This window comes from Trichosurus vulpecula, chromosome 8 (genome assembly GCF_011100635.1).
Source record: "Trichosurus vulpecula isolate mTriVul1 chromosome 8, mTriVul1.pri, whole genome shotgun sequence".
Lineage (NCBI taxonomy): Eukaryota > Metazoa > Chordata > Mammalia > Diprotodontia > Phalangeridae > Trichosurus > Trichosurus vulpecula.
Window position 1 is genome coordinate 88,697,201 of NC_050580.1, and position 23,400 is coordinate 88,720,600.

The window sequence follows — 23,400 nt, forward strand, 5'->3', positions numbered from 1 at the left end:
ATCAAGTATTAATTATTACTTAAAAAAAGCAGGGATCACAGATTTTTTTCTTAAAGTCACTAATATGGACAATAATAAACAATTCTGCATTTATCGGACTATTGACGCCTTAGGATATTTAGCCCTTGATTTTTCCACTTTCCATAGAGTTCTGATTTATAACTGTATCAACAATCCAGCTAGCAGCTTCTGTGGGGGTGTAGATCCACCAACAACCAGCACCCAGAAAGCTGCCAACACAGGTCCTTTTGAGCTGCTTTACTTAAGGAAAGCAACGTTAAGGGGTTAACAATCTTACTGTAATCCAGCATACAAATATCATTTGCTTAGTTCAGTGGAAAAAACCAGCACCCTGAATTACAGACCAAATACAATTCAACATCTGGGTGTACAGCTGGCCCAGAGTCACGCGCCACTGCTGCTCTGGCTCAGAGCTCTGAGTGAGAAAGCTTATATAACCTGTTCAGGGTCGGAGGGGCCTGGTCTCACCCTGGCTGGGTGTGGAGAAGTTCCCCACCTCCAATATCACATCAGATACAAATCAATGGCTCCCAATTGTCTCAGTGCTGAGAAATACAAAAACATCCCACTTTATCTGCCCCATTCAAACAAAGGCCAGAATCATTAAAGGTCAACAGCAAGAAGTCCCACCTTCATTACTATTAAAATAACACAGAATGGCACAGATGGATATTGTTTAGAAAGCAAAATTCATTTATGAAATAATTCAATGGCAATATTTATTAAAATACATTGTAATCACATGTCCATATGATAATACATAGTAATACTCATTTTTGACATAGGCCTAGTACTCCAGATCTCTCCAAGTGGCCGATGGATTTGACAAATGTTAAGATACGTAAGTCAAAATAATGCTGAATTAGCATATTCTTAATACTTCAGCATGCTGCTTGGAACATAGTAAGTGTTTAATATGTGTTTTATCAATCTACTTTTGACAGGAACCAGATTAATTCCTTATCAGTTAAGCTTAATATAATGCCGATAATATCACAAGCTACCCAGTGGTAAGAATAAAAGTTCTGACACCAATTAATTTCCTGTGTTCTAAAAACAAATCTCTAACGTCACTAATCCAATGATTAAGGAGACTGAAAACATTACTTTTGGGCATCAATCCCTTCCTCCCCAGACCAGCAAGGGTTGACACTATTGTGTATATAATTCTTTGGCACTATTAACAGCCCCTCTTCGATTCCTCGAGCATCTTAACTGGTAAATTGAAATACGATTGTAATGCCTTCTTTTTCAGGTTGCTCTGACTTCTTGCTCTGAAGGACTGAATGTTGGGACTTTCGTCACTAACTTTTTTATAGTACAGTAGATTGCTATCTTTTTTGAACTACATTTTTCTTTATTTCTCTCTCCATCAGTCAAAGATGGTTCCTCCCTTTAGGCTGTATTTATATATTTCAAATGCTTAACTATTATTGCATTAGAAAAGTTATTTTGAAAATGTACCTGTATACCAAATGTCAAAGTTCTCTGATTTGCAGCATAACCCTTTTAAAATAGAGTAGTAAAACATTCATATTTCACCATGGACTTGATTTAAAGTGTATGTTTTCTTTAAAAAATACAATTTTGAATTTTTTTCATGATAAGGCTCAACAAATTAATTAGGGTTAACAACATGCAATTTAGATTCAGAAAGATATAGAGATACTGAAAAACAGTGCCTCGTGGAGATCTTTAGTTTTACAAAATTAACTGATTTAAAAATATTTTACTAAGTTTCTTAACCACAGAACTTGAAAAGTGATACTGAGACTTTACAATCTGCTGACATGATTAGACCATTTATAATTTTTAAGTGAACTCAACAACAAACCACATTTTGTTCTAATTAAAACAATTAAATATAAATTAAACAGTTCCTTTAATTGACTTGCACTATTATGCTATGCAAATTTTTTGACATTTAAAATGACTCTCTTAGCTTTTCTTGATGAATTTCTATCAATTTCTGAATTTACCAGCATTAAATCTTTCAATAAACATGTGCAAAATAGATATGATACTAGGCACTGGTGAATCTGCAAAGGTATTGAATACAAATAACCTACTCTGATACCAATTTCTCTGATCTGTATTAGAAATATGATAGATTTTAAAATGAAGCTGAAATGACAATTTTTGTAATAATTACCTCAAAAGAAGTATCTTAATTTTGCCAGATGCTGGGAAAAAGTAACCTCTGTACCATGAAGAAAAGTTACCTGCTCTGAATCACTGGTGAGAAGCAAGAAGCAGAGAGACCCAATATGTTCCAAGAGAATGTAATGTAGAAAACTATTCCAGCTTGAAAGTACCCCACTGTTTCCCATCTAAGGCACTCGATTTATGTTTTACAAAGTGGCTGCAGTAACAGTCGTCATGTTCTTGTGACCCTCAGTATTCTTGACCTAACAATTTTGCTATGGTATTTAACTGGATATTTGATGTTCCTTCATATATTGTACCTAAAACACAGGGCAGGGTGGAAGGGAGAAACAGAAACAAGAGTAAGTAAACATACAGTGTCAAGAGTGTTAGGCAAATTTTGAGCAAAAAGCTTTACTTGCCAATTTTCTGCCTTACTACTGAAAATCAATGACGGAAAGAACAAACATGAAGACTTTAAGGTTATCTTTTAGTTATTGTCTATTAAAAATGAACGTGTAGAAAAAGTGTTCTACTGACGACAAAAATCCCATCTTAATTTTAAAAAGTCACAAACTGATAAAGGCTAGTATATGGTTAAGGATAAATAGTACAAAACTGATTTTAAATATCAAATTGCATTGTCAAAGAGAGAACTGTGGATGGCAACGGAAGGATTCTATTTTTGCCATGACACTTCTCTAAAGCATAACAGGGGGTTACTTTAGCTACATGAGAGCCGGTTCAAACAGTAAGGAAAGTAATAATGGCAGGAGTCAAAAATGTAGGAAGAAACAAAAATTTGGGCAACCTGCCGATCTTGATGCACCCTCTTGTTGAATTTTACTAATTTCAAACATTAAATACTTCTCTATTTGGCTTAAAGATTTTTAGAGTCAACATTGGAAACTGCAAGTTTCCATCTTTGAAGTCACAGAGAAGATGTAGAAACCTAGAGGAAGGCCTCCAGAACTCCGGACAGATATTCTGTGGGGGATTTGTGGGAAACCAAGGACAATAAGAGTACTGGGTGAGGAAGCATGATGGGTTGCCATCTTTATCAATCGAAGGAACACATATGGATGAAACTGAAAGATTCAATGAAGTATTCAAGTATAAATAAGAGTTGGCTCTATTATTATGGAATAGGTCATTATGAAGACACTGGAATTTTACCTGTTTAATTAGCAGGGAGAAGTCCAGAACTAGTCAGGCTCTATTAAACAACTAACTTCTAAAATTATAGTCATACATCAACAACTAAATTAAGCCACACCAATCATTAAAGAAATGCAAAGAAATAAAGATAAAATTAGAGTTCCTACTTGCCATTAAATTTGTTTTCATATTTAGGCTGTTATATAAACTATATGTATGCCATCTTAAGAATCTAAGTGCTAGTGATGCATTTTAAAGGTATGTTGATGCTTTAAAATTAATGTGAATTTTTTAAAGGAATAGGAAGGGGAAAAACCCTAATTAGTTCTCAAAATATGTTCTCAATATATGCAATATTCTCAATATATACAATGTATGCTAAGTAGAAGGTAATTTCTTATGATTAATTAAGAATCTAAGAATAAGCCAACTTACCAATCTTTGCATCTCGGAAGTATTTTTCCATTGGAAAATCTTTGGTATACCCAACTCCACCCATCCACTCTATGCATTTACTAGTTGTCAATCCAGCAATCTAGGAAAAAAGTAAAATATTACATAATAATTTCATCTTACACAATGGAATTAAACATTTTTACTATGAAAAACACTTGAAAAGGATGACATTTTAAAATATGTATCATTTTGTTTCTGTCCCCTGCTTCCCTTAAAATGTCTTGCCAGTCTGCAGTATTTCTTGGGCTCCAGAAAGCTCTTTCCTTCAGCTAACCAGGCCAAAGTTATGGTTAGCTTTCTGCTCTTGATTACTGGACAAACAGCCAGGATTAGCTGTTAAAATAATAACTATGTCATCCTCTAAGCCCCCCAAAAGGCCTCAAGTGTTAAATGTCTCATTTATGACATATATCAGAACAAAGGTTTTTTTTCCTTTGAGCACCATTAATATGTAATATGAGAAATAGTTTCTTTGTTGCTCCCTTAGATACTAAATAAAAACTCTCCATGTACTTTTATACATCCTGCCAAACTGAAAACTCTGAACTTGATCTCATCATTAATAAGTACCGAAACTGACTTGTGACTGAAGTGTTAATTCTATCAAACAAGTGAGTTTTAATTTAAGGATCCTGCAAGAGGCAACTCACTAAATTGACACGCTGTGCCCACAAAAATATCAAAATGTCCTGATCACGTTCAATTACCAAGGGCTGTCTATTTGAGTCAGTAGATTTACTTAGTAATTTTGGGTAAAAGTCTTTATAAACCAGTTACATGCACAATGAAAAAAAACTATTTGGAAATAGATTTCTATTCTTACCTCTGATGTAAAATATTTTGCCATGGAAGCTTCTTTTACAAATGGTTTCCCAGTTTCTGAAAGTCTGGCAGCATTGTAAGTCAGCAATCTTGCAGCCTCGAGCTGCGTGGCCACTTGAGCTACTTGATGTTGAATTCCCTACAATATTCAGACCCAGCATTAAAGTTATAATTGTAGTCTGCAAGAACATCTCTCATCCTTAAAGGAATGCCTTGCTAGGGAAAACTGCCAGACTCAGAATGTAGCAAAAGGAAATTCATGTGCATTACTTTTTAAATACTGCTTAATCTACATTCTAAAATGAAATATGATACCATATGCATTGTTAAAATCCTCTTTTCTTAGAGCATTTCAAAGTTCAAATAATTCCTCACAATAAATATTCAAGATAATAAAATATAAGATAGCACAAATTTAAATAAAAAACTTTTTAAACTTAATTATAATTTCTAATTCTTAAATAAAAGAGAGTTCATGGTAAATTCTAGTAAGGCCAAAATTTGGTTATATCCATTAATTTCATTATTTGAAAAAAACTTGGTTCTGAAATTTCCCAAAGCACTAAAAATTTCAAATATAAGAGTGCTAAAAACATTTTAAAACATTCATTATTCTCCTTGCAAGCAATAATAAAGTATGACTATCAAGCAATATAAATGAACAACAACAGTTTTCTTCCCAGGATGGAAGAATCCAGTAAAAGCTATTTTGTTTTGCATACTGCACTTAAAAGAACTGCTCGACCTGCATGAGAAGGTCACTATGAAAGCTGAATCATAAAAATTACAGGAAAAGATAAATCCTTGGAAATGTTGGCCAGAAATATTAATTGAAAACTGAAAGACTTCTGATGCCTGAACTCAATGACATAATTACCCATTCAACTAAGAGCTAGTCTTCCGTAATCAGACAGAGACTAGTGGAAGAGTGTTAGCCCTGAAAGTGACATACCTGAGAAACATAGAATACTGGGTGTTTAGAACATAAGAACCTCATTCAATGACGAATCAAAATTTCATATAAAACAGAAGAACAAATAGTTATAAATGAATAAAACAATAGTAGTGAAGAAAAAAGCAATCTTATTTTATAACCTCACCTGAAAACCTAAAATCCTCCAAAACAATGCTAAAATGTTTTTGTTTTGTTTTTTTTACAGGGGGGAAGGCAGGGCAATTGGGGTTAAGTGACTTGCCCAAGGTCACATAGCTAGTAAGTATGTCAAGTGTCTGAGGTCGGGTTTGAACTCAGGTCCTCCTGACTCCAGGGCTGGTGTTCTACTCACTGTACCACCTACCTGCCCCTAAAATGGTTTTTTTAATTTTTAAAATTATAGCATATAAACAGTTTTGCCTAAATAAAATATTTTAAAGAATTATGACTATTTTCATAAAGTGTTTTACCATTTTACATATGACTGAGTTTGATTCTCCCTACTACACAGAAACACCTCTTTCCTATGGTGTAAAAGAGAAAAGAACCTTGCTTCACACTCTTCCCTTCTCTGGTACTCTAGGACGTGACACCAATGGCTCTGTGGAAATAGTCCAGCAAAAAGAGCAGTGGACACCAAGAGTTTTAAGTCTGCTGGATAGCTGTGAAAGCACAGAAAACTCAAGACTTCTCTATTTTGCAGACAGTGATAAGGGGACATCATCATTAGCCTACTGATCTCATGATGTTGTTGAAAGAACTAATAAGGTTATGGATGTGAAAGCCCTTTGATAATGCACAGAGGCAGGGTGGTATAGTGGCAGGCAGTTCTGGGTTGGGGGCCCTGGGTTTGAATTCTAACTCCAACTCTTACTAGTACTAAGTACTACATAGAGTAATCACTGAACCTTTCTGAGCTTTAGTTTCCTCATCTGTACAATGGAGACAACACTCAGGTTATCTGCCTTGAAGTGTTGTTGAGAGTGGGGTAGTACCTTATAAATGTGAGCCAATATATCAATTATATATTTTGGGGGTTCCTATCTTATAAAGACCTGCTGATAGGTTCTTTAAGGACTGTTGTTCTGTCCCAAGAAAAATGCCAAGGGACTCACATGACTTGACTCATTCCTTGTGAAAGGGGGGTACTGTTATCCATTCACGCGAACAATATTTGTCAAATGCTTAGTCTTTAAAGAACATTATGATACACTTAACACACTGGCTAAGTTCACAAAAAAGGGAAATGACAAATGCTGGAGGGGCTGTAAGAAAAGATTCTTTTTTAAGTTAATGAATTAATTTATTTTTAGTTTTCAACATTCACTTCCATAAGATTTTGAGTTTCAAATTTCCTACTGCTGCCAACCCCAAGATAGCTTACAATCTGATATAGGCTCTATATATATTCATATCAAATGAATATCAGTATCTTCATATCAATATCTACATATTCATATCAAACATATTTTCACATTAGTCATGTTGTAAAAAAGAATTAGAAAATGGGAGGAACCATGAGAAAGAAGAAACAAAACCAAAAAAAGACAGCAAATAGTATGCTTCCATCTGCATTCAGAGTCCATAGTTCTTTTTCTGGATGTGGACAGCATTTTCCATCATGAGTCTTTTGAAGCTGTATTACATCTTTGTATTGCTGAGAAGAGCTAAGTTTATCAAAGGTAGTCATCGCACAATGTTGCTGTTACTGTGTAAAATGTTCTCCTGGCTCTGCTCACTTCACTCAGCATCAATTAATTTAAGTCTTTCCTGGTTTTTCTGAAGACCACTTGCTCATCATTTCTTAAAGCACAATAGTATTCCATGACATTCATATATCCCAACTTGTCAGCCATTCCCCAATCGATGGGCATCCCCTCAATTTCCAATTCTTGGACACCACAAAAGAGCTGCTATAAATATTTTTGTACATGTGGGTCTTTTTCCCATTTTTACGATCTCTTTGGGATACAGATCTAGAAGTGGTATTGCTGGGTCAAGTTTTATAGTTTTACAGCCCTTTGGGGCATAGTTCGAATTGCTCTCCAGAATGGCTGGATCACTTCACAACTTGAACAAAACCGCATTAGTGTTCCAATTTTCCTGTATCTTCTCCAACATTTATCATTTTCCTGTTTTGTCATGTTAGCCAATCTGATAGGTGTGATGTGGTACCTCAGAGTTGTTTTGATTTGCATTTCTCTAATCAACAGTGATTTAGAGCATTTGAGAAAATAGATTCTTTAATGAACTGTTGGTGTAGCTGAACTAGTCCAACTATTATGGAACAGCAATCTGGAACTATGCTCAAAAAGCTATAAAACTATGCATTCTCTTTGACCAAGCAAAATTGGGTCTATGTCCTAGAGATGTCAAAGAGGAAAAGGATTCATAGGTAGAAAAATATTTATAACCACTCCTTTTGTAAGTAGTAAGGAATTGAAAACTAAGGGGATCCTCATCAAATGGGCAATGACTAAGCAAGTTATGATACATGAATGTAATGGAATACTACTGTGCTGTAAGAAATAATGAAGAGGATGGTTTCAGAAAAACCAAGAAATACCTGTACGAACTGGTGCAGAGTGAAGAGAGCAGAATCAGGAGAACAACTTATACGATAACAATTTTGTTGTAAGAACAATCAATTCTGAAAGACTTAGGAACTCTGACTAACCACAATTCCAAAGAACTCATGATAAAACATGGTATCTACCTCCAGAGAGAGAAGTGATGGACTCAAGATGTAGATCAGAGAATGTTATTTTCTTTCTTTTTCTTTTCTTTTTTGGGCTTGAGCAATGGGGAACTTTGAATGACTACATATTTATAATGCAAGCCTTGTTCTTCTTGTCTTCTCATATTGGTGGGGAAGAGGAAAAGGGAGATTTTGGAACTGAAAATAAAAAGGGGGGAAAAGAACATTGTGGTAGACAATGACTAAAATACAAATTTTTAGATGAGATTTTTAGATATGGCTTCCATTTTAGTAAGGAACTTCTGATTCTTGATACCCTTACTGCTGCCCCATTTAAATCCTTTATAAATATATGAGGGATTTCTCTGATAATACAAATGATTAGGGTTAAATGATCATTATAAGTTTTACCTGAAAAGAAAATATTCTTTCACCAAACTGCATTCTTTCTTTAAGATAGGGAATGGTGTGGTCAAAACATCCCTGTGCCAGTCCTAACATCTGTAGATGATAAGAAAGAAAGTCAGATTGGCTTACATGCTCATATTTTAATTTGTCCACAGTGGTAGTCTTTTTCTTGGCAGATGTAATAGTCATTTTTGGAAACAATAATAGTTTTTGAGGCCGGGGGGGTTACTTTTAAAAATAGGAATGGTATAAAATGGCCTAGCCAAAACCCCAGTGACTGCAGGAAATATTATTGAAGACATATTGAACTATGTACAGGAAAATAAATCTTTCTGCACAGCAGAGCATCAAAAGATTTTATAATCAACCCTCTTAATTTCCGATTTTCTGATCCCCCAAATGTCCCAGTCAGATTGGTCTAAGGGGGTTGTCAGATTCTCCTCTCCTCTCAGTATCCTTCAAATCCTCACTTGGGAAGTCACTTTTGAATGTTCTGTCTTTGGACCCAGTCTGTCTTTAGCTTCTCTTTTGAATCACATGTGATTATGATTAATAGGATTATTAATGCTTTGGTGAAAGGGGCATTAGAGCATATAAGATGTACAGTAAAAGCACTAATCACCTCTAATTCACACCACTGAAGCTTTGGTGAGGAAAAATGTATTAAAATTTTAAATCTATTTTTTCCATACTGTCTCCAAGTGCTGAGCCAATTAAATTGTGACAAAATTTTATCTTGTGTATCCAAAAGTACGGTATAAGAGTACTAGATGTAGAGTCAGAAGACCTGAGTTCAAATCTCACCTCTGCCATATACTACCATATACTCTCTGAGCCTTGGTTTTCTCATCTATAAAGTGAGGAATTTAAACTGGACTGAAAGGTCCCTTTCAGCTCTAAATCTGTGAGCTCAATTAAATTATTATCCAATGACTCCACCAATTTTGAGTTGTCTGCTTTTTAAAGGGAAAAAATAAGAGTTAAACAAAACATTTTGGTAGAAATACCCTCAAACTCATCAATGTTCCATTAGTATTCCTTTATGTTTTCCTTTCATTTCTTGCTTTCCAAGGTACACGTAATATACAAATAATGTCAAATATAAAATACAAATAATGTCAAAAGCAGCATTGTCAATGAGATAGCAGGGTTATTCCATACTCTTATTATTAAAGTTTGCATAGAGGTAAATGGTATTTTGATTGATGTAGAAACTGATAAAAATCAGTTATCAATCAAAATTACAATCTATGGAAGTAAAAAAAAAGCCTTTAACTGTAAATATTGCAAAGCTAAATCCTCTACATGTAAAGTTTCAAGGACTGACTCTGTGACACATCCTCTCTCGCTAAAAGGTACCCAAAGTATTTAACCAAGATATAACTACATGACCTTAACTTTTAATTAGGTTATAAGAGTAACTTAGAGTAATTAAGAGTAAAGCCAGGGCAGTGTATTTTACTGCCAGAACACCTATATTATTTATATCCCTGGGAACAATGAGATCCAGTGCTGCAGTTTTTAATGCCATATCTGACAAAGTTTAATCATAGATAAGCTTTAAAAAGGATAGAAAAGCCAGTATCATACAGAAGCATATTATGTTGCCTTCTGGGAAGCCTGGGTTTAAGTCTTTATCTAAAACTAGCTGGCTACTTGGGTAACATAAGTTGAAAAAGGGGGGAAATCATCAGTTCTATAATAATGATTCACAAATTACAAGATACCTTTATTTTTGGACTTCAATGAATCTGTGATCTTATTGATGTGGTTACATCCTCTAATGATCAGATATCAAGCAATTCTCATATGCCTCCCCACCCTGTGGGAATCTTGTCCATGGTCTCTTTGTCATCTGCTGTAGGGGTCCAACTGATTGCCCCTCTTGTTCTGATATTACATGGAAACCAATGATGTGCATCAGTTATGTGGACTGACATTAGTTACCCTTCACTGAACCAGCCTGCCTTATTCTAGTCAAACACTTATTTGATGACAGCCTTCACATTACTTCTGCAAAATTCCTTGTTTTTAATGTGTTTACAATCTCTTCAAACTAGGGAGAAGCTCATGGTGATTAAAATAATTCAGCAATTTCCCTAAAACACAGTTTTCAGTTCTTTTTAGTTCTGGACCTAGCACTGTTCATAGGTAACCTATGTATTGATGATGATGGTGTATATTCCAATGGACTATCTCTACCACAGTATGAAAACCAGATATTCTTCATCTGTCTGGTTTTTCCTTTTTGGATAATTAGGCCAAACTTTTAAAAGTGATTATGGATCTCATTTAGAAGACTAGGCAACATTCGGGGACTTGATGTAATCAGGACTGCGTCATCTGAAGGAATTCATCATCTAAAAGCAATCAACTCTTCCATTTGGATTTTGCTCCGATTATCAACCAATTAAATGACAAGTATTTGTGAAGTGCTTACTGTTTCCTAGGTACTGTGGATATAAGTACAAAGAATGAAACAATTCTTAATGGGGGAGACAAACACCTTTAAAATATATACCCACAGCATAAATATAAAGTTTATAAAGACAAACATATTAAAAGTAATTAAAATACAAGTAGTTTGGGAGGAAGGGTACTAGTATTTGGGGGAGAAAAGGAAAGGATTTGTGTAGAAGATGGTGCTTAAAGTGCTTCTGAAAGGAAAAGACACCTTAAATGACAGTGAAAAACACCCCTGGGAAGCATACATCTTCCTGTTTTAGATTTCACTTGCTACTTATAGTCACAGAGTCATCCGGATTTAGAGTTGAAAGGGACCTTGATGTTTATCTAGTTCAAACTCCTTGTTTTTCAGAAGACTAAGACCCAGAGAAGTTAGATGATTCCATCAGTCATTTGGGAGTGGCAGAGCTGGAATCTGAGGGCATAGCATCTGGCTCCAAATCCAGCCTTCCTTCCTCTGTACCACACTGTCTCAAAGTTCTCTCTGCTGTTAAGGAATTCTAGGGACTCTCTTGTTTTCCTAGGATCAAATATAATTTCCTTTTTGGCATTTAACTAACTTTACAACCTGGACCCTTCTCTCTTTCCTCCTTTCCACATATGCTACAGTCCAGACTACATAGTCGATTACAGGGATAGGGAAACTTTTCATGTTGGAAGGCCACATTAATGCTTAGCTGTAATCAAATAGGCCACGTTCAAGAAACTTCAATTAGATATACTTCAAAGTGTACGTTATTTTGTAAAAATTTAACTATGTACTTAATAATTTTTTAAAAATGAACACTATTTGTTCATTTTAAAGTTAACTAATCCTTTAACAATTTTGTTTTGTCTACTTTTTTGTTGAAAAGCATTTAAATATTTGGTTGCAGCATGGAGGTCTGCAATTTCAGTTGATCCACTAGATGGGTACCAGTGATTTGTGACCTTAAGGGTGTCTTGATTTGGGTTAGGTAAGAGAATGTAGATTTGCCACAATAAGTGGTTGAAAAGCAAGAAAGCATTTTTGGGCATGTTACCAAGGGCGTGGGTATTCGACTGCATTTTTCCATATTTCAACTGGATCTTTAAAATGTCATCTACTGAGAGCTCAATCAATTACATCTGTAGTTCTTTAGGTACCTTGGTAATATCAACTAAGTGAGGCTGAAATGCCCATTTGAATGTGATATCATGGTTCTCAAAGTCAGTGAATCTTTCATCGTATTCTCCAATTAATAGGTTTATAACAGCTGCTATTCTTCAGATGATTCGCATATATCATCCTGCTCATCAACAACCTTTGCTAACTGGGGAAAATGTTCATCCAAAATTTCCTTTTGAAGAAGAAGTTTTTTGAAAAATGCTTGGATTTTTTGCCACATCATATATAGACTTAGTTTTACCTTGCAAAGAAATATTCAAGTCATTTTGATTTGACATGATATCACCCAGAAATGTAACATTCTTATAGAAATCTTCTTTCAGTAATTCACATTGCTGATTCTGTTCTTCATAAAATTTAACCACCTGTTCTTGCAGAGATAAAATTTTGGCAAATATTTATTCTTGTGATAACCAACCTGTTTTAGAATGATACAGCAAATCCACACTGAATACCTCATTATTTGACTCCAGTATGTTATAAAACTGATGATGCCATATTGTATTTGCATGAATATAGTTAACAAAACTTATAACTTGTTGCAAAGTGTCACTTAAAATAGTAGCTTTAGCACAGAGATTTTGCTAGTGCAAGATACAATGAAAAGAAAAGCATCTGGATCTAATATTTTTTTATCTGTGCAATAAACCCTTCATGTTTTTTCTGTCGTGGAAGGTCTATACATACACTCACTAAATTTATCAAATTCAGTCCAACTTCATGACATTTATTTTGAAAGCTATTGAAGCTATCTATTCCCCATGTTCTGTTCGCAAGAGTGCCCAAAGTGAGTTAACTGTTCATAGCAAAGAAAATCTTTGTTATGACCCAAATGAAGTATAAAACCTGTGCCAAGTCTGTAGTATCAGTTGATTCATCCAAACAAGTGAATAATATATATTTTCCTTTTGAAGTATTCCATGAAGCTGTTCTGTTAAGTTGAAGGCTAATTCATGCTGCTAATCAGTTATGGTTCTCCATGAAAGAGGCAGTTGTGTGTACTTGGAAACCTTATCGGACTCCAAGCATCCTACACTTTCAACAATTCATTCGTTCACAGTTTCTACATCACTGAATGGCTTCCCTTTTTCCCAAGTATATAAGCTATTTTACAAGTTGCTTCAGTGGCATTATTTCTAGGTCTCGTTGTTGCTTGAAAGAACTGTCTTTGCTTTTGTTTTTCATCTTTTAATTTCTTCAATACAACCTTTTGTGCTGCTCCCTATAATTTAAAATATTTGTGGTTCTTACGAGTGTTATAATGCTGATGAGCACTGAATTTCTTTAATAATGATATTGCAGTATCACAAAGCAGAATCTTTAGCAGAAACAAGATAATATTGCAATTCCAAATCCTCATTAAAAAAAAAAAACAAGACAGGCTGTGAAGCAGACAGAATTAAAAAATACTGTCAAACCATGAAACTATTCACAAATTCCACTTCAAACAGAGACACAGTACACTGCTGCCAAAAGTTTATGACAGACTAGTGTACTCAACCCCCATAAACTCTTGCCAACTAGCCTCGTGCAACAGTAGCAACAGTCAAGTGGAGAAAGTTAGAATTAAATTATGAGTGTAGCAGCCGTTAATTTAGCCCTTATGGGTTATTAATGTTCTAATTGTGCTGGTCAATCTGGGAGAATTATTTCATTGAAACTTTATTCTTTGGTATTTTAAATATAATCATTTTAAAAATAAAATTATATAAGATAAAAATGTATTAATAAAAATAAAAGGATTTGTTCTGTAAAATGTGGATTCAGTCAAAAGGGGGCACTTAAGGACCTACAAGACCACATGTGGCCTTAAGGCTGCAGGTTCCCCACCCCTGGTCTATTAAATTATTTGCTGTTCTGTAGAGAAGACATTCCATCTCCTATTCCTGTGCCTTTTCACTGGCTATCTCATGCCTGGAACACCCTAGCCCTCTGCATCTAGACCTCCCGGAATCCTTGGTTTCTTTCGATGTTCAGCTTAAGTGCCACCTTTTACATGATTTCACAGATGCTTGTACTCTCCCTCCTAAAACCACCTTATATTCATTTTGCATACATTTTATATATGCTGATATATGTACATGCTGTCTCCCCCATTAGAAATTAAGTCAGTTGAGGACAGAGATGGTTTCACTGTAGCACTGGCATTCCTACTATCTCACATCTCACATAATACTTGGCACAAAGTAGGCATTTAATAGATGCCTGCCAATTAATTTTGTCTCATTTTGAAATATGCATGAAGTCAACTCTATGTAGGAGAGTTTTGAAGATGGCATTCTGTTCTATTGAATCAAATATATCCTATACTCAACAAATAAGCCTAATGGGATATTATATTCTTTAGTCAATTCTGTATAAAGATTCAGTCTATTTAGAACATTATTGCAAAATCCTGCTTCTTTCTACTCTTTTCATACCTTCAAGGTACACTCTTGATGTGTATGTAGATTACTCTCATAAAATTTTGCAAAAATGAAAAAGAAGGAAAATAGGCCTTAGTTTTGATCCTGGTGATATGTCTAATATTCTTCTCCATCTTGGGAATACTCCCTTCTTTCAAATCCTTTGAGAATCAATAGCTTAATAGCCTCAAAACAGTGTTGCCTGCAGCATGAATCTCCTCTGTGTATATTTACTCTAGTTCAGCTTCTTTTCTCATTTTCGTTTACTTCAGTTTCACTCCCCCTTCCTTATGAAGCACATCAGGGACTGTGTTAGGGTCCAGATGTGGTGGCTCCCCTGACCTCACTGGTGAAAAGAATTTGTTAAAAAACATTCTTTGGGTCACTATACTCCCTGCCAAGATTTTATGCAAACAGAATAAGATGTTGGAACAGAGTATCAACGGAAGCTTCATTTACTTAACTGAGAAAAACAGCCATCTTCTATAAAAAGCAGTCACAATAGGAATCCTTGAGAGGTATATGGGGTAGGATATAGAGAACCGATCTCAGAGTTAGGCAAGCCTGACTTCAAGTCTTACTTCTGACATATTTTATCTGTCTGACCTTGAGGCACTTAAACCCTCAGTGTCTCAGACAACTCTCTAAGATTATAGATAGCAGAGCAGCTGCCTGGTGTTCTGCATTGGGAAAGGAGGGAATTCTTTACATTGAAGAACTATTGAAAGAACTCTTTTTACACTGAAGACATACAGGTCTGGACCAAAAAAAGAAAAGAATTCTTAGGGGCCAGTCTGATCAATTTTTAAATAGGACATTTTACATGCTTATTTAATTCTGATAATTTTATTTTATATGCCCATGTAAAATAATAGGTTCAACTTGTTCTTGTTAAAACTAAGCAAAGTAGCTCAAGAGTCCCAAAGGACCAGTGATATCTAGTGCCATATCTTAACATAGCTGATATTATTCATACTTGACCTTCCAACTTCTTTTTTTAAAGGTTGTTCAGTAAGAATTTTATGTTTTGAAAAGTTTTTTTAAGCCAAATTTAATTTTAGGATACATTTTAGAAGTATCAACATAGATATTATTATTTTGGTGCTCTTAAAATGGAGAAAAACTGCTGGTACTGAGATAACAGTTCTCCCCCCACCCTGGATATTTCTGCTTTCTTGCCCTTAATTTTAAATAAAGATTTTCTTTAAATAGCCATTTTCTTACCATTAGGTAAAAGAAGTGTGACATCTAGTGGCAGTAAGCTTTTCTAGAGGTCTGACTTGACGATAGTTCTAGTCTTATAGCCTTCCTAACTGCCAGAGCTTCACTGATTCAAGCGCAAATGATCTAAGTTTGAACATCAGAGGGTGCTACTCACCTGTGCAGCAATTCCTATTCTGCCTGCATTAAGCATTCCAATGGCATATTTGTACCCATGGCCAAGCTGTCCTAGGATATTAGTTTCTGGTACCTGAAGAATAAAGATATTCCACTATTTTTCATTTTATTTTCTCAAGATATATAACATACACTTTTTATATTCTAATTTTAAAATATAAATGTATCTGCACTATGAGAGCAGCCCAATACACTGTAGTGGGCATTGGATTTATCTCCTCTCTCGGCCTTAGCTTCTTCATCTGTAAAATGAAAGGATTGAATAAGATTATCTGTAAAGTCTCTAACCCAGGAGCATTACATAAAAAACTATAGGTAAGGAGGAAGTACTACTTAATATTTTTTTGATCTTGTACATAAAAATGAATACACTGCCTCTTAATTCATATTTCATATTACTATAATGTGAATAATAAACAGTGAAATGCTTACTGAAATTTAATTAAACACTGAATATATTTATCAGAGTGAATATGTAAGAAAGCAAGAGTGAGAAACTTTTCTTCTGAGGATCACTAATCAACAATAACAAAAAAATCAATTTAGGACCACATAAATAAAAAACATTTATTTTGGGGTTTATGTGACATGGAGAGATAAATCTAAGATATTTTATTCATTAGCTTTTAAAACTGAGAATAGGGAATATAAAATTTTATTTCATTTTCAATGAAGACCCTAACTCCTTTTGAATGCATTTTATAGGGAAAAGGTAAAACTTTCATAGAATAACATCGCCACCTTATGGCCCTCTATGATAATGCTGCAATGGATTTTTAATGCCACATTACATGTGAATTCAAAAAATCAACTTCATAATAATTGCATTTTCACAACTAGAAGCAAAATTGGGGCTACCTGGTAACTATCGCATGAGAAGGATATTAAGGTGTAGGCTAGGACCAAAGTTACAAGTTTAATCTTAAAGAAGTATACATTCAGGATCAGATTAAATTATTATTATTATTATTATTATTATTATTCATGAGCTTCATACACATAATTTGACATAACAAAATCTTACCACTGAAACCACTGTTTTTCATTATTCCTTATATCAAGTCTAACCAAAGCCTACTTTCACATTATGGTTTTATGGAAAATAGGGTCACACCCACCTTAACATTATCAAACATCAATGAATTGGTAGAAGATGCTCTGAGTCCTAATTTGTTTTCTTTCTTTCCTATCTGAAGTCCCTCTGTGTCACGATCTATTATGAAACAAGTAATTCCTCTGTAATCCTAGGAAAGCAGATTTTAAAAGCACAATTAGCACCTTGGGTTTCTTAAAATTTTGTCTCCAGAGACTTAAAGGCAAAAAAGAAACAAAAAACTTCTGCAGTAAACATTAATGGACTTCAAACTTTGACTTAACTATCATGATGAGAGAATGACTGCCATATATTGCATCACTTCCCTCATTTTCTTTTTTTAAATGACATTATTTTAAAAATATATTTAATATTTCATTTCCCCCAGTTACATGTAAAAACAATTTTTATTGTTCGGTTTTTAAAATTTTGAGTTCCAAATTCTCTCCCACCATCTCTCCTCTCTCTCCTCATTGAGAAGTCAAGCAATTTGATATAGGTTATACATGTGCAGTTATGTAAAACACATTTCATATTAGTCATGTTGTGAGAGAAAACATAAACAAAAAACAAGAAAAATAAAGTTTTTTTTTAAAAAGTATGCTTCAGTCTGCAGTCAGACTATCAGTTCTTTTTCTGGAAGTAGACAGCATTTTTCATCACAAGTCCTTTGGAATTGTCTTGGATCATTGTATTGCTGAGAATAACTAAGTCAGTCACAGCTGATCATCATACTGGTTGTGCTCATTTTACTTTTCATCAGTTCATGTAAGTCTTTCCAGGTTTTTCTGAGAGCATCCTGTTCATCATTTCTTATAGTACAACAATATTCCATCATAATCATATATTTACTTCAACTTGTTCAGCGATTCCCCATTTAATGGACATCCCCTCAATTTCAGATTCTTTGCCACCACTAAAAGAGAGGCTATAAATATTTTTGTACATATAGTCCTTTTCCTTTTTGATCTCTATGGATATAGACCTAGGAGTGGCATTGCTGGATCAAAAGAGCTCTCTGAGCATAGTTCCAAATTGCTCTCCAGAATGGCTGAATCAATTCACAACTCTACCAGTAGTGTTATGTCCCGGTTTTTCCACATCTCCTCCAACATTTGTCAGGCTCCTTTTCTGTCATATTAACCAATCTGATAGGAGTGGAATGGTACCCCAGGTTGTTTTAATTTGCATTTCTCTAATCAATTGTGACTTGGAGCATTTTTTGTATGACTACAGATAGCTTGATTATGTTGTCTGAAAACTATCTGTTCGTATCCTTTGACCATTTATCAATTGGGGAATGCCTCTCATTTTTATAAATTTGACTCAGTTTTCTATATATTTGAGAAATGAAGCCTTTAGCAGAAAAAACTTGCTGTAAAATTTTTTTCAGTTATGATTACTGGGTATTTCCTTCTATGCTATTTCCCCTCGTTTATCCTACTCTCCTTTTCCCCAACCATCCTTAAGAGTTTTGCTTTGGACTACTGCTTCCCCCAATCCACCCTCCATTCTATCAGTACCCTGCTCTCTTTTCTTATTCCCTCCCCCTCTTACTTTCCTGTAGGTAAGACACATTTCTATACCCAAATGAGTGTGTATGTTATTCCCTCTTTAGGCCAATTCTGATGAGACTAAGGTTCAAACACTGCCCCTGACCCCAATCCTCCATATTTCCCTCCCATTGTAAAAGCTCTTTTGTTCCTCTTTTATGTGAGATAATTTACTCCATTCTACCTCTCCCTTTCTCCTTCTTCCAGTGCATTAGTTCTATTATTATACTGTTTTAATTTATTTGTTAAATATACTAAGTCTTTTAAAGTTTTTAAAATTTCATTCAATTAATTTGTTAAATGGCTTAAGTTGAAGGTTAAAAAAAAATCACAATTTTCCATTTTCCCAAAGAAATAGAATAAGTATACTGCAACTAACACAACATTCTACATATAATAGGAAGTGACTATTAGTTGAAAGCTGAAATTTAATGAAAGATGATAAGCTAAACAGTTTCTTAAATCCTTAATTTTCAAATTTAAGTATGTTATACCTTTTCTCTGCTTCTATATTATTTGTTTCTTATGAGTCACAGATTAACTTAAATAGTCCCTTAGAAAATGCTATTTTAAATAGTCTGCTTTGAATAATATGGATTTTATGAGAGTGATACTGGGAAAGTATAGGGTACAAATTTATACACAATAAACTCTCATGTCAGCAATATAAATGTGACTGAATTTAAGAAATATATGTGGATAGTTTGTTACATAGCTCACATAAAGCAAAGCTCAGAAAGGTGAAATGACCAGCCTCCAATTCCCAAAGCTGATAAATGACAGTCTGGATTTGAATTCAGGACCTCTGACTTCTAGTACAGTTCCTTCTGAACTATGATACTCAACTGCCTCTACCCTTCTTTGATAGCATTTTCCTTGTAAGGCTGGAATTGACCTCAAATAGCATTTATTTTATAACTCTCAAAAACATTGGTGATGTTACATTGTGCTTCACGGTTATGTGTTGTGTCTTCTCCCTCTGTTGGACTGTGAGCTCCAGAAAGGCAGAGACAATGTTTCACTAGACTCCGTCTACTGTACCAAACACAGGGCTCAGTCTACAGTGGGGACTTGTTAAACGTTTATGAAATGGGTGCCAAAAGGACAAGCAGGAGCTGAAAAGTGGGTGGTACAGACCAGGAGGTCAAATGGCAGGGTCCTTGAAGTACAGAGGAGGCCAAGTGATATACCGTATTTCCCCATGTATAAAACGCCCCCTTTTTCGAAAAATTTGGGGTCTAAAAACTGGGTGCATCTTATACAATGGTTGTAGATTTTTTTACTTGTATTTCCTGCTTGAAAGCTATGAGCAGATGAAAAATCTTGAATTCAATAATTTTACGTAATGCTTTTTTTTTCTCAAATTTCAGGCCCCAAAATTAAGGTGCATCTTATACATGGGGAAATACAGTATCTAGGAGATCAGCACCTTTTTATAGGGCTGGTGGCTTATCAAGGAAGTTTCTGAAGCTTTTCAGGGGGCAACCCTGAGCTCGGCATCCAAGAGCTTCAATAAAATAGGAGGTAACATAAAAGGAAAACTTTTAGACAAGATGCCAAGATGTCTTATGGGGCTTAACGCAGACAGTCCAAGAAGCTGAAACGGCTCCAGTACTCTCTCCTCTGGCTTTAGACTTCTTCCTGCTGGTGGGCACACAAGGCTGAGGGAAGGATGCTGGCATCCAAAGAAGGCAAAACCTAACCATGTTATTTCCCCACAGAAGTCAAAGACCTGGATTGTGGCCATGAAGTTTGGGTCCCCCTACATTTCTAGGAGACAGTAGTAATAATCTCTATTTTATTTGTTTTTTAAAGAATTTATTGGGGGGGGGGCAGCGCAATTGGGGTTAAGTGACTTGCCCAAGGTCAAGTGTCTGAGGGCAGATTTGAACTCAGGTCCTCCTGACTCCAGGGCCAGTGCTCTACTCACTGTACTACCTAGCTGCCCCATCTCTATTTATTTCTAATGAGCCTTAGAGCTCATAAAGCACCTTCCTCACAAACTTCTGTGGGAGATACAGAAAATACTAGATCATGCTCAGGAAAGTTGTGACTATTTTGTGGTTTTCACAGCTGGTAAGAGTCAGAACAGAAATTTGAACCTGGATCTCCCAATTCTGAGTTCAGGATTCTTTCTGCTAAACCAAGTTTCCTGAAATGAGACTGGCAAGCATTTTTCCACTAAATGGAAAACGGACTTGCAGAAGTGGAAGGGAACATGCATGTGTCATTCATCTAATCTTCCTTGCTGATGGGTGGTGAGATACCCAGGATCACAAGATTGTGAGATGAAAGGTTGCTGAGATGCACCTAGTCCAAATACCACCATTTTATAGAAGAAGAAACTAAGACCTGGAGTGAGTGGGAAAGTGGCTTATTTGGATTCCAAATCTAGTTCTCTTGGGCCAGAATCCCAACTACTGAGATGTGATGTCTTATCACCTTGGGGAATGATGGTTGAAGGGCTATCTTCCTTAGTTACCTTCTCTATCTGGGACTGGCTCCAGCCGCACTTCACTTTACTTCTAGGCCATCTTATGCTGCCTATAACAGAAACCAAGCCCTGGAGGACTTAACCGTTTCATCCCTGGGAACTCCTACCCAGGGGAGTGACTCCTCACTGGGGATTGCTTCAGGTGTCCATGACATACAAGAACAACTCGAGCTATGTTTTACTTTACTCCTGGATTATGCCATATCTCCCTTGTCTGCCTCACATATTTCTAACTTTCCAAGCCAGAATAAATCTCCCTGGAGACCATTCCTCTATATATGTTTTCTCTAGTAGACTGTAAGCTCCTTTAGTCAAGAGACAGTCTTAACTTTTGTATATGTAACCAGCACTTATCTCAGTGCTTGGCACATAGTAAGAATTTAATAAATGCTTTTTCATTTATTCATTCATCTGATCCTCATAAACCTCTGTTGGGTATTCCTAAAACCACTTTAGAGGTAATAAAACTAAAGCTCCCTTTCCAAACACTGAACAGCTCACAGACAGGACTTAAAACAGACTATTCAACCTATAATAGTGGAAAGACATTAGATCTGGAGTCATTGGTTCAAATCCTGGTTCTCCTACTTACTACCTATGTTATTTACATTAGAAACATCTCTACTCCAAATGTTTATATGAACTATTTGTGCCTAACTTGTGGTAGAGCTTTCTGGGTTTGTACTGATCTCATCAGCCACAGTCGAACACACTGTACCTTGACCCCAACATAGCTATGATATTTAGGTCCTCTTCAAGCATGAAGGACAACAACCAACCATGATCCAAATTGATTCCAAAAGACTCATGACACATCCAGAGAACCACATCCAAAGAAAGAACTATGGAGTCTGAATGCAGATGGAAGCATACTATTCTAACTTTTTGTTTTTTCTTTATCATGGTTTTTTCTTTTTGTTCTGATTCTTCTTTTACAACGTGACTAATGTGGAAATGTGTTGAACATGACTGTACATGTATAACCGATATCAGACTGCTTGCTGTCTTGGGGAGGGGGAAGGAGGAAGGGAGGGAGAAAAATCTGGAACTCAAAATTTTACAAAAATGAGTGCAGAAAACTATGTTTACATGTAACGGGTAAAATACCATTAAGACAAAGGTATGCTCAATATCCATTTTGCTTAAAATGTGATTTCAATGATAAAAACTTTAATATATCCAAAACATGAATTTAATACCAAATCATGTAACAAAGGTGATTGAAGGAAAAAAAGGAATTGGATTTGATGACCTCTCAGGTAACTTCCACTTCTAGATGTTGTCTCTCTATTTAAGAATAAACCATACAACTGCCACAGGGTTTCAATGGAAAAAAAATTTTAAATGAAAAAAGGGAAGAAAGAATTTTCATTTTTAAACTTACCATACCAGGGTTAGCATTTGCCATCACCAGAAAGACTCCTGCGTATTCTGCGTTGCTAATCCACATTTTGGAGCCATTGATGATATAATAGTCTCCCTTCTTCTCAGCTTTAGTCTTTAAAGCAAATGCATCACTGCCAGCCTGAGCCTCAGAAAGGCAAAAACTTCCTATCTACATGTTCAAGAAAACAAAGACTCAGATTGTAGATGTATTTATATTTTTACGTAAATTTATGAGAAGTTTGTATTTATAAGAAAAGTTTGGAAAGTCATATTTCAGTCATTTTTAAAAGTATGCAGAAATTATTTTTAAAACAATGTTATTACTTCTGATAATTATTTTTCACATTTTACCATAATAAATATCCATGAGAATCTTAATGGGAACAAAAACTAGATGAATTTAAAATGAATATAACTATGGTTGTTACAAAAAAATGGATAAAAATTTATATTAGAAGTTACTACCTAATGGCATTGGAAAATGGTTTTCACTAAAAATACAATGATTATGATATTTAATGTATATTCAAACTAAATCAACATATACTTTAACATTTGGAGATTTTCATGCAGAAGTGGGAATAGAAGAGAATAGTGAAAATGTGTTGAAAAATACGGTTCAGGATGTTAAGAAATAATAGATCACAGGCTCGAAGACTATACACAGAAGCTTCATACCTATATAACATGAATAGCTTCCACAAAAAGGGAGCTGAGAGGTGCTGAACTATGTAAACATTATCACAATGTGAATATCACAAGAAATGTAATTGATTATATTTTAACATACAGGTAACATCTGGTTACTGATATGGA

At 35.1% G+C, this 23,400-nt stretch overlaps 1 protein-coding gene across 1 annotated transcript in view; it reads right to left on the reverse strand.

The window, feature by feature from the left end:
- Nucleotides 1-691: 691 nt before the first annotated feature.
- The window catches only part of ACADSB (acyl-CoA dehydrogenase short/branched chain), a 54,861-nt gene continuing 32,152 nt past the window's right edge, over nucleotides 692-23,400 (reverse strand). Inside the window, exons 5-11 of the mRNA XM_036734300.1 lie at nucleotides 22,583-22,753; nucleotides 17,177-17,302; nucleotides 16,039-16,131; nucleotides 8,646-8,735; nucleotides 4,604-4,741; nucleotides 3,760-3,859; nucleotides 692-2,486 (exon numbers count right to left, since the gene is read on the reverse strand). Coding sequence (XP_036590195.1) covers nucleotides 2,416-2,486; nucleotides 3,760-3,859; nucleotides 4,604-4,741; nucleotides 8,646-8,735; nucleotides 16,039-16,131; nucleotides 17,177-17,302; nucleotides 22,583-22,753 — 789 coding nt within the window. The 3' untranslated portion in view covers nucleotides 692-2,415. The remainder of the gene's footprint in view (nucleotides 2,487-3,759; nucleotides 3,860-4,603; nucleotides 4,742-8,645; nucleotides 8,736-16,038; nucleotides 16,132-17,176; nucleotides 17,303-22,582; nucleotides 22,754-23,400) is intronic.